The 12,394-nt window shown below is 42.0% G+C and overlaps 1 protein-coding gene across 1 annotated transcript in view; it reads left to right on the plus strand.

The window, feature by feature from the left end:
* The first annotated feature begins 5,799 nt into the window (after positions 1-5,799).
* ANKUB1 (ankyrin repeat and ubiquitin domain containing 1) overlaps positions 5,800-12,394 on the plus strand; it is a 28,262-nt gene continuing 21,667 nt past the window's right edge. Inside the window, exons 1-2 of the mRNA XM_055411934.2 lie at positions 5,800-6,033; positions 8,237-8,380. Coding sequence (XP_055267909.2) covers positions 5,944-6,033; positions 8,237-8,380 — 234 coding nt within the window. The 5' untranslated portion in view covers positions 5,800-5,943. The remainder of the gene's footprint in view (positions 6,034-8,236; positions 8,381-12,394) is intronic.

The raw sequence follows: 12,394 nt of genomic DNA on the forward strand, positions 1-12,394 counted from the left end.
CCCGTGGTCATGTATGGATGTGAGAGTTGGACTGTGAAGAAGGCTGATCGCCAAAGAATCGATGCTTTTGAACTGTGGTGTTGGAGAAGACTCTTGAGAGTCCCTTATACTGCAAGGAGATCCAACCAGTCCATTCTAGAGGAGATCAATCCTGGATGTTCATTGGAGGGACTGATGCTAAAGCTGAAACTGCAATACTTTGGCCACCTCATGCGACGAGTTGACTCACTGGAAAAGACTCTGATGCTGGGAAAGGTTGGGGGCTGGAGGAGAAGGGGACGACGGAGAATGAGATGGCTGGATGGCATCACCGACTCGATGGACATGAGTTTGAGTGAACTCCGGGAGTTGGTGATGGACAGGGAGGCCTGGCGTGCTGTGATTCATGGGGTCGCGGAGAGTCGGACACGACTGAGCCACTGAACTGAACTGAACTGAACTGAACTGAATGCATAATGAAAAGAATGGAATTCAGTAACAAATTTTAAAAGTTACAACCATAAAAGCATAATGGTATATTAAAAACAGATGCTATCAGTTTTTCTCAACACATCAGCACTGAGAATTTTCAACCCAAAGCATATACTACTAAGGTAAATTTTACTGTAGAGGACCATTGATTACTCAGCATTTCTTTACAATACTATTTACCATGTGACATTAAATATACATATATACATACATATCACTATATATATTTTTGGGGGCTGTGCTGGATCCTCATTGCTGTGCGAGGGCCTTCTCTAGTTGTGATGCTGCGGTGCGAGGGGGCTACTCTCTAGGTGTGACGCACAGGCTTCTCATTGCAGTGACTTCTCTTGTAGCAGGGCTCGGGCTCTAGAATGCACAGGCTCAAGTACTTGTGGCACACAGGCTTAGGTGTCCCACTGGATGTGGAATCTTCCCAGACCAGAGATCGAACCCGTGTACCCTACATTGGCAGGCAGATTCTTGACCACTAGGCCACTAGGGAAGTCCTGTATTATATATTTGAAAGTTGCTAAAAGTAGATCTTAAATGTTCTCACTAGTAAAAGAAATAGTGTGTGAGATAATGGATGTGTTAACTAACTTTATTGTGGTAATCATTTCAAAATCATCTCAAAATGGTATATACATATACCATTACATTGTGCACCTTTACATTCAATAAAGCTGGGGAAAGACCTTGTTAGGATTTTTTAAATTTATGTTTTAAATTTATATACTAGCTCAGGAAGTTACTTTTATAATAACTTTAGAAGGCTTCCCTGGTGGCTCAGATGGTAAAGTATCTGCCTACAATGCAGGAGACCCGGGTTCAATCCCTGGGTTGGGAAGATCCCCTGAATAAGGGAATGGCAACCCATTCCAGTATTTTTGCCTGAGAAGTCCCCTGGACGGAAGAGCCTGGCGGGCTATAGTCCATAGGTGGAACTACAGTCCATTGTAAAAGGGTTGGACACATCTGAGCAACTAACAACTTCACTTGACTTTTCACTTTAGAAAAATTGATGACTTAATGGTCTTGAACCTTTCTTCTGAAGTCATGGTACACCAGTCCACTTCTTCAAGTCTTTTATGTTTATTGGTTAAGTTTTAAGTTTTATACATTTCTTACATGTTTCCTGCTGTTTACTCCTAACATATTATCTTTTTTTTCTTCTTATAAATGGAGTATTTTCTTCCATTATATTCTACATCAGTCATTTGTTTCTAGAAAACTATTAATTTCTGTGTATTAATATAAATTAAGTCACCTAGTTGAATTACTTTATTATTTGTAGTAGTCTTAAAAGTTCAGTACTTCCCGGGTGTTCCAGGGAAGGTGATTAAGAATCCACCTTACAATGCAAGGGACACTGGTTCAATCCCTGGTCAGGGAACTCAGATCCTACATACTACGGAGCAACTAAGCCCATGTTCCACAACTAGAGTGTCTGTGTACTTCAACGAAAGATCAATACCATTTGTTGCAATTAAGATCCGACAGAGCCAAATAAATAAATAAATATTTTTAAAATTTTGATTGCCATGATTTATTGGTTTATAATGATGTCTTCTATGATGGGGTAATTTTACTTGCTCTTTTCAATTTTATTTCTCTTGTCAGAACATTTTGGCTAAATGGCCAAGATGGTAGAGTTGGAACACCCTGAATTCACTTCCTCTCAGGGGCACACCAAAATTAGAACAATTTACAGAGCAACTATAAATGAGAAAGACTGTAATCTTCATAAAAGATCGTCTACACCTAAAGATATAAAGAAAGAACTGGAAGGAGATGGGTAGAGATGCACTATAGTCAAGACTCAAAACCCCTGCGCAGGTGACCGACAAATGAGAGATTATGACAATTGTAGAGGTTCTCCCTGGGGAGCAAGGGTTTCCAGTCCCACATCAGGCTTCAACCCAGGGTTCCCACACTGAGAAGATGAGCCCCCAGAACATTTGGCTTTGAAGGCCAGAGGGCTTATTTTCAGGAAAGCCAGAGGACTGCAGGAAACAGAGATTCCATTCTTAAAGTGGGTACACAAAATCTCAACACTCCAGGACCCAGAGTAGAAGCAGTAATCTGAAAGAAGCCTGCGTCAGACCCACTTGCTGATCTTGGAGAGTCTCCCAGAGTCAGGAGCAGCTGAAGCTCACCCTGGTGATAGCCACTTTGGGAGTTCCATTCTACCAGGAGGGCTCTGGTGCTGGCCAGTGCCATTTTGGAATCCTCCCTCTAGCTCACCAAACTGGGACCCTGCCCCACCCACCGGTACAGTAAACACCAGTACATACTAGGATGCCTCAGGCCAGGCAACTGGCTGAGCAGGAACACAGCTCCACCCACCAGCAGGTAGGCTGCCTAAAGGAACCCTTGAACCCACAGTCTTCCTAGGACACAGCATGGTCCATCAGAGGGCTCAGGACTCAAACCCACACACAAGTGTACCGACACTAAGCCCAGGTTCCCTACAGTCAGCAACAGCAGGACTCTTCCACCACGAAAGGACCAGCCTCACACACCAGTGGGCATGAACCCCAGAAACCCCTGGGCCTCAGCTCTGCCCACCAGCAGGACAGCACCAGTTCCAAGACACTTTGGACCCTTCAACCAGGTGCCCTGGGATCTAGCCCAATCATCTGTAGGCCAGCACCTGCTTTAGGACACCCCAGAACACGCAGCCATCCGTGTCAGGAAATGAGTCCACCCATCAGCAGGCTAACACTAGATCTGGCCCCACAACCATTTACTTCAGAACCAGTTTTCACCCACCAGTGGGACAGAACTGGCCCTGGGGCCTCCTGGGGGTCTTCAGCCAGCTGCACCAGGACCCAGCCCGCCAAACAGTAGCCGGCAGCTCCACACAAGTCAGGGCCTGGCAACCAACTAGACCAGGGGCTGGTCATGCCTACCAGAGGTGAGCATTTACTCCAAAGGCAAGTCCACAAAACTGGAAGACAAAACTATACATGGGTAAGAAAGCAAGCAGCTCAGGAAGTTATAAAGTACTTGGTTGTGATTTCTTAATGCATATGAACTTCTTTCCATTTCCCTGGTGGCTCAGCTGTAAAGAATCTGCCTGCAATACAGGAGATGCTGGAGAAGCGGGTTCAATTCCTGGGATGGGAAGATCCCCTGGAGAAAGGCATGGCAACCCACTCCAGTGTTCTTGCTTGGAGAATCCCGTGGACAGAGAAGCCTGGTAGGCTACAGTCCACAGGGTGGCAAAGAGTTGGACATGACTGAAGTGACTTAGCATGCACGCATGACCTTTAAGATTCTCTGCCCTAGGTTGGTCTCTGGAAGCAGAGCCTGAGACAGGGGTTGGGATGTGTGCCAGCTTCCAAGGGAGCACTCTTCAAGAAAACCTGGGACATCTCTGGTGGCACAGTGTATAATAATCTGCCTGCTAATGCAGGGGACATGGGTTCAATCCCTAATCCAAGAAGATTCCTCATGCTGTGAAGCAATGAAGCTGGTGAGCCACAACTACTGAGCCTATGTGCTCCAAATACTGAAGCCTGTGAGCCTAGATCTTGAGCTTCACAACAAGAGAAGCCACCACAATGAGAAGCCTGTGCAATGCAATGGGTACCACAATGAAGAGTAGACTCTACTCGCAGCAACTAGAGAAAAGTGAAAGTGTTAGTCACTTAGTCGTCTCTGATGCTTTGTGACCCCATGGACTATAGCCCTCCAGGCTCCTCTATCCATGGAATTCTCCAGGCAAGAATACTGAAGAGGGTTGCCATTCCCTTCTCTGGGGGATCTCCCCAGCTCAGGGATTGAACCTGGGTCTCCTGCATTGTAGGCAGATTCTTTACTGTCTAGACCACCAGGGAAGTGCAATTAGAGAAAACTCCATGCAAAGCAACAAAGACTCAGAGCAGCCAAAGATAAATAAATAAAAAGAAAAGAAAACCTTAGTAAGTAAGAGAATTAAGCAGGATTGGGAAAAAAAGAAAGAGCTAAAGAAGAATGTAATCTCAGTTAAAGTCCAGCTATGGCCTGTTCTGCAGGGATCCTTTGCAGAATTTTCAAAATGACTTCTGAAGTCAATTATTGAAGGGAGTGCTTAGCTTTCCTGGCAAGACAGCTTCCAATAACTGAGGGCTATTCTTTGGAAAACATGGTGTAGCTATAAGCCTTTAGCAGTCAACAGTAACTGAAGCTGGAGGGGGTAAGGGAGGGTAAGCAAGACACCAAAACAGTGTTAAAACTATGTCCTGTCTTAATAGTCTTTCAATCAAAATGTTGAAAGCATGAGAAGATATCATTACATTGCAACACTTGAAAAATATGAGACAAAATAATCAGTTTGGGGATGAAATCCTTTACCCTTTTTATGTTTTCCGTTTTCTCAAGTTTCTTATAATTGGAACTCAGACTGGGAATCAGAATAGAATTAATCAAGAGTTAAATTTACTGAGCACCTATCATGTGACCGACATTATGCAAAGTGCTGTTAAGAATGAAAAGAAATGTAAGATAGGGATTCTGTCCTAGATTGGGAGGAATTTCAGGAAGAAAACAGGATTTATGTATACGAAAAAAATGATCAGACATAATAACATTAAACAAGGTGTATAATACTGTGGATTTCAAAGGAGAGTCAGAATTATGCTCCAGTAAAATGCTTACTCTATAAACTTGAGTAATAGTGCTTAATATGTTTGCTCATTTTTTTGAGAGGGGCTTGAAATATTTTCCACCAACACTAAGGGAAGTTGAAGGAGATAACAATGGTAAATTGTTCTAAACAACATAAGGGCAAGGACTAAAAGAAATACCAACTGTATTGTGTTGTTACTGGGCAGATCCCATTATGCAGAGAAGGGAAAACCACAGAGTCATTTGCCTACACATTCATCTCCCTGGTGCAAGTGGGTATTGTTCTGTACCCCGTGGCAGGATTAGAAATACCACTGGGGAACAAGTACACAAAGTTGTTATGGAAACCAGAATGCTTCAGCTCAGAGTTATTTACAGAGAACTTCCAGGATGGTCACATTCAAGAAAATCAACTCTGTTTTGCTTTACTCTGTGCCAAGGCATCCTAATCAAATATTTCTTTCAAAGGGTCATTTGATCAGTTGTACTTGGGCAAATATGGATTCAAGGGTCAGCAGATGGCGGTCACATCACAAATTATAATTCATATGTGGCATTTTTGTGTTACATGCTTGACACCTGTTCACACTTGCCTCAACCATTGTCAAGCATGCTGGTTTCCGTAATAGAGGAACAGGTGGCTATTGACTAATGCCATCGGCAGAGATACATTTCCTTCACTGGAGCTGCTGCCAGTGTCACCCGAGACTGTGGCACTGCACGACTGCTCTCTCCACCTTCTCTCAACTCGCCTTTGAGGCTGGACAGTAACAGTGGCCCCGGCCATCAGTTTTAATTGTGAATTGGGATTCTCCCAACTACACAATAGAATTTTGGGGAAAAGCTTCTTCTTTTGAGAAAATGAGAATTTTCATAGCCTTTGAGGGATCTTTTGAACCGTTTGATGTTTCACCAGATGAAACTGTGGAGGCTGTCAAGCTGATGATAAAGGTATGTATTTTGTCCCTGAGCCACTAAGATGTGTATTAATTTTAACTATGCAGTGAAGTTTAAACTGTGTGGGGTAAAGGTACATTTTCAGTAAACAGGGAAGTAAAACTACTTGAAAATATCATTGTTTGTTTACATAATCATTTGTTAGATGATGTTGACTGTAAATATGCTAGACAGGAAAATTCTCAGGGGAAAAAAAAGTTTAACTTCTCTTTATAAGATTCATAAGTTTGTGCATTGGCCAGATAGTACTACTGCAATTCTTCATAAAAGGAGAAAAACGAAACACTAACTCTAGGCAGGGTAAGTAGAACATGTCAGTTATCAGACAATGGCTTGTGTGTTGAGCAAGCAACTATAAAGAACCAAAGGACTTGGGATGTGGAGGGGACTTTGGGGCTACAGTCTCATTTTGCATCCAGGAATAACTGCAGTTCAAAGAGGTTGACCATTTAACCGAGGATCACGGAGCCAGAGTAATAATTTGGGTGCAGTACTTTTCTTAAAAGTTTCTTATAAATACTCACTCTAAAGTGGGAAATTAAGACAAATATTTAGGAACTGACCATCAAATGGTATTTAACTGGAGATGATTTATTCCCACTTGCTGAGGAGCATGTAATGAGTCATAGTTATATGATATTGGAGGGACTGATGCTAAAGCTGAAACTGCAATACTTTGGCCACCTCATGTGACGAGTTGACTCACTGGAAAAGACTCTGATGCTAGGAAAGGTTGGGGGTGGGAGGAGAAGGGGACGACGGAGAATGAGATGGCTGGATGGCATCACCGACTCTGTGGACATGAGTTTGAGTGTACTCCGGGAGTTGGTGATGGACAGGGAGGCCTGGCGTGCTGTGATTCATGGGGTCGCGGAGAGTCGGACACGACTGAGCGACTGAACTGAACTGAACTGAACTGATGATCTCTAACGGAGAAGGCAGTGGCAAGCCACTCCAGTACTATTGCCTAGAAAATCCCATGGACAGAGGAGCCTGGTAGGCTACAGTCCGTGGGGTCGCTAAGGGTCGGACACGACTGAGCGACTTCACTTTCACTTTTCACTTTCACACATTGGAGAAGGAAATGGCAACCCACTCCAGTGTTCTTGCCTGGAGAATCCCAGGGACGGGGGAGCCTGGTGGGCTTCCGTCTATGGGGTCACACAGAGTCGGCCACGACTGAAGTGACTTAGCAGCAGCATGATCTCTAAAATCTAAATCTTCTAGCATAGAGGCTCTTAACTTTTATGTGTCATGGATCCCTTAGGCAGTCTGGTGAAGCCTATTGACTCCTTTTTATTTCTTTTTCTTTTTTTTAATTTTTATTTATTAAATGGTACAAAGCACAATGCCAAAAACATTAACAGTTAAAATTTCACCAAATGAAAAAATACTATAGAATACACAGTTGTAAAAAGCTACATTAAGTTATTTTACAACTGCCTCAGGCTGCAAAAAGAAAAAAAACCCAATGCCATACCTAAGTTATCCCTCTCTCAAAATAATGCCATTTATGTTATAAACCATGAGCACCCCATCAAAAGATGGGAACTGCTTTTGTTAATTCATATATATATATATGACTGTATCACTTTGCTATACACCTGAAACAAACACAATGCTGTAAATGAAATATAGTACAGTATAAAATAAAAATACTCCTTTTTAAATGCATGAAATGAAATGCACATCCACAAAAAGTAAACCAGTTATATTGAAATATACTTTTCAAAAATCAGAAAACAAATTGGTGACAGGTGGGTTACCTTATTAACACAGCAAGTGTTTGCAGTGTGTCTCATTACTATCACAGTTTCAAAGGAGATCAGTGTAAATATTTTGAGACATCTGCAGCAACTATAATGGGATATGAAGCTATCTGTGACTTCTATTGGTGACAAAGTCACAGGAACAGGCAATTACGGCTACTTTAGTTTGTTGCCTATATACATAAGGAAAATTCCAATTTTATTTGGAGTTAATAAAAACCAAATACAGTTTTTCACATCTAAACTCTAGCCATAAACTTTTGGGAATGTCTAAAGACTCCAGGTTAAGAACACCTGCCTAAGATTTCTTCCTTCTCTTCCAAACAATTTTATAATATTCAGTGGAAAATGTAAAAGAAAAGAGATTACATGGCTGGTCTAGTAATGTAGGGATGTGCTGTTTTCATAATATGCTATTGATTTTAAAGGATTATTTCCACATTCCTCTCTCTGAAGATGAACAAGGCAGAAGGTATCTGGAGCTGACATATGCTGGAGCAGCTCTAAAGGACAGCTGGAGTCTTGCTGATGTTGGAATATCATTTTGTTCAACTCTCAAATGCTTTGTTAAGGTATGATGGATGAACAGAGTAACATTTGTCCAAGATGTCTACCTCATTTTGGATAAACTTATGGATAATTCAACCAAAGTGATTTCATAACTTAGGAAGAGGTTTTCTCTTCTTGCCTTCCCCTCTCTTCCACTTGTAAAACTAGTTTTAGGCAAAAATCCATGCAGTAAGGGAAACAAGGCATGGAGACTGGATAGAGTCCCCCCATTGACTCCTTTTTTCCCTTCCCTCCTCTTTCCCCCTAAGTTGCCTGCCCCAAAGTTGCTCTGTCATCACAGAGCAACCTGTAAACCAATATGGAAGCAAGACCAAGGAGCAGATCTAGAATACTGATGTGAGAGAAAGAAGGTTAAGTCACTTCTTTGGGATTACAATGGATTATGAGAATGAGGAAAGGGAAGAAATTCTCCATAACAATAAAAATGAAGGGGCAGTTTCTACACTCAAATCCATCAGCACAGCCCTTCATGAACTAGCTGTATGTACAAATGGAGACAGAATTTTCCATTTATACTGTCCATTATCAGTGGTGCTTAATTTGGGATCCGTGGCTGGGCTTTAAGAACAAAACCCTAAAATGGCAAAATATGCAAAACTATGTACCTGGAGACTTTTTGGGTGAAGGATACTTAACTTTTAACAATTTCTCAAAGAGACAAGCAATATAAGAGTTGCTCTCTAAGACAGAAATAGTATTCAGTACTAGTTCTCTACTCCATATGAAAACACCAACCTCAAGGAACATGGTAAAGTACATCAGTTCAGTTCAGTTCAGTCGCTCAGTCGTGTCCGACTCTCCGCGACCCCATGAATCACAGCACGCCAGGCCTCCCTGTCCATCACCAACTCCCGGAGTACACTCAAACTCATGTCCACAGAGTCGGTGATGCCATCCAGCCATCTCATTCTCCGTCGTCCCCTTCTCCTCCCGCCCCCAACCTTTCCCAGCATCAGAGTCTTTTCCAGTGAGTCAACTCGTCTCATGAGGTGGCCAAAGTATTGGAGTTTCATATTCTTGGCTAAATGGGGTACTAATGTTCTCATATTTAGCACTTAAAAAATGTAAAGATCAAATTGCCAACATCCGCTGGATCATGGAGAAAGCAAGAGAGTTCCAGAAAAACTTCTATTTCTGCTTCATTGACTATGCCAAAGCCTTTGACTGTGTAGATCACAATAAACTGTGGAACATTCTGAAAGAGATGGGAATACCAGGCCACTTGACCTGCCTCTTGAGAAACCTGTATGCAGGTCAGAAAGCAACAGTTAGAACTGGACATGGAACAACAGACTGGTTCCAAATAGGAAAAGGAGTACTTCAAGGCTGTATATTGTCACCCTGCTTATTTAACTTCTATGCAGAGTACATCATGAGGAACGCTGGGCTGGAAGAAGTACAAGCTGAAATCAAGATTGCCGGGAGAAATATCAATAACCTCAGATATGCAGATGACACCACCCTTATGGCAGAAAGTGAAGAGGAACTCAAAAGCCTCTTGATGAAAGTGAAAGAGGAGAATGAAAAGGTTGGCTTGAAGCTCAACATTCAGAAAACAAAGATCATGGCATCTGGTCCCATCACTTCATGGGAAATAGATGGGGAAACAGTGGAAACAGTGTCAGACTTTATCTTTTGGGGCTCCAAAATCACTGCAGATGCTGATTGCAGCCATGAAATTAAAAGATGCTTACTCCTTGGAAGGAAAGTTATGACCAACCTAGATAGCATATTAAAAAGCAGAGACATTACTTTGCCAACAAAGGTCCATCTAGTCAAGGCTATGGTTTTTCCCGTGGTCATGTATGGATGTGAGAGTTGGACTGTGAAGAAAGCTGATTGCCGAAGAATTGATGCTTTTGAACTGTGGTGCTGGAGAAGACTCCTGAGAGTCCCTTGGACTGCAAGGAGATCCAACCAGTCCATCTTAAAGGAGATCAGTACTGGATGTTCATTGGAAGGACTGATGTTGAAGCTGAAACTCCAATACTTTGGCCACCTGATGAGAAAAGCTGACCCATTTGAAAAGACCCTGATGCTGGGAAAGACTGAGGGCAGGAGGGGAAGGGAATGACAGAGGATGAGATGGTTGGATGGCATCATCGACTCAATGGACATGAGTTTGAGTAAACTCCGGGAATTGGTTATGAATAGGGAGAAGGCAATGGCAAGCCACTCCAGTACTCTTGCCTGGAAAATCCCATGGATGGAGGAGCCTGGTAGGCTGCAGTCCGTGGGGTCGCTAAGGGTCGGACATGACTAAACGACTTCACTTTCACTTTTCACTTTCCACTTTCACACATTGGAGAAGGAAATGGCAACCCACTCCAGTGTTCTTGCCTGGAGAATCCCAGGGACAGGGGAGCCTGGTGGGCTTCCGCTTATGGGGTCACACAGAGTCGGACACGACTGAAGTGACTTAGCAGCAGCAGCAGCAGCAGCAGGGAGGCCTGACGTGCTGCAGTCCATGTGGTCGCAAAGAGTCAGACACGACTGAGCGACTGTACTGAACTGAACTACATTGGGTCTTTAGTTGTGGCACAGGATATCTTCACTGTGGCATTTGGGTTCTCCTATTGTGGCACGTGAGCTTAGTTGCCCCAAGGCATGTGGGATCTTAGTTCCCCAACTAGGGAGCGAACTTGCATCCCCTGCATTGCAAAGTGGATTCTCAACCACTAGACCATCAAGGAAGTCCCTAGAATTGCAACAGATTTTTGAAAGTTGATTTTGTACTCTGCAACTTTGTTTATTATTTCTAATAGTGGTTTTTTTGTAGTCTTTAGACTTTTCTCTACATAAAATCAAGTCATCCATAAATTGTGACAGCTTTACATCTTCCTTTCCAATTTGAATGCCTTTCATCTCTCTCTCTCTCTCTTTTTTTGCTTAATTGCTGTGACTAGAGCTTCCAATATGTTGCATAAGAGTGGCAAGAGTGGGCATCCTTTTCTTGTTTATTTTAGAGGTATTGTTTTTATGTTGTTGAAAGATGCCTAATTATCAAAAAAAGAAATAAAAACAATTTCTTCTGCTTTTCTCCCTCTAATATTCAGAAAATTGTAGTATAATACATTTTTAAGCAGATTAAATTCCATGTTATTTCTTAAATGTCTTTCATGTCTTTAAATATGTATATACATAATGTGTTTTTGTTACTATATAGTATAAACTAAGTATAAATATATATATAATATATATATACACTATATAGTATAAACTTTTACTTAGCTAAGCACTGACTTTATTTTCATTATTTAAAATTTTTATTTTTGACCAGATAGTACATTCACATGGTGCTCAATTCAAATGTTACAGAAGGATATACAGTAAAAAGTCTCTCTCCTTCCTCTGGCCCCCAGTTTCCCTCCCCAAAGCAACCTATGTTCATAATTTTACTTACAAAAATATTTCATAACTTCTGCCAATTAAGCATCATCCATCACAATGATACAAGCTGCCTTTGCACTAAACTCTAAACTTTCCCTAAAGTTCTAAACTACTAATGACAAGAATCAAATAAAGAGGTACAAGACTCTTCCAGAGAGTCCAGGAAGAATAGGATTACAAGTCACAGGACTGGCCAACACTAAGGGTTTAGTTAAAAACTCTCAAGTTCCACAGATTCTCAATGATCTTTATTTTCTCCTTCTCTGGCAGAATTATATTTAGAGAATTTCCCCTGTGGCTCAGCAGTAAAGAATTTGACTGCAATGCAGGTTTGATTCCTGGGTCAGGAAGATCCCCTAGAGGAGGGCATGGCAACCCACTCCAGTATTCTTCCCATGGACGGAGGAGCCTGGTGGGCTACAGTCCATATGGTTGCAAAGAGTCAGATATGACTGAGCAACTAAGCATGTGCGCACGCATGAAATAGATCTATGTATCTTCTTTACTGAAAAGTAAGACACTTTGTATGTACCTCTTACCATGGTACCTTGGTTTGCTTGTAAAGTGGAAAATCTAATTTTACATTTGTCAATCATGGTTTGTTTATGGAATTGCTTATTTAACAG

This window comes from Moschus berezovskii, chromosome 1 (genome assembly GCF_049115385.1).
Source record: "Moschus berezovskii isolate FMDL1 chromosome 1, NW_MosBer_1.0, whole genome shotgun sequence".
NCBI lineage: Eukaryota > Metazoa > Chordata > Mammalia > Artiodactyla > Moschidae > Moschus > Moschus berezovskii.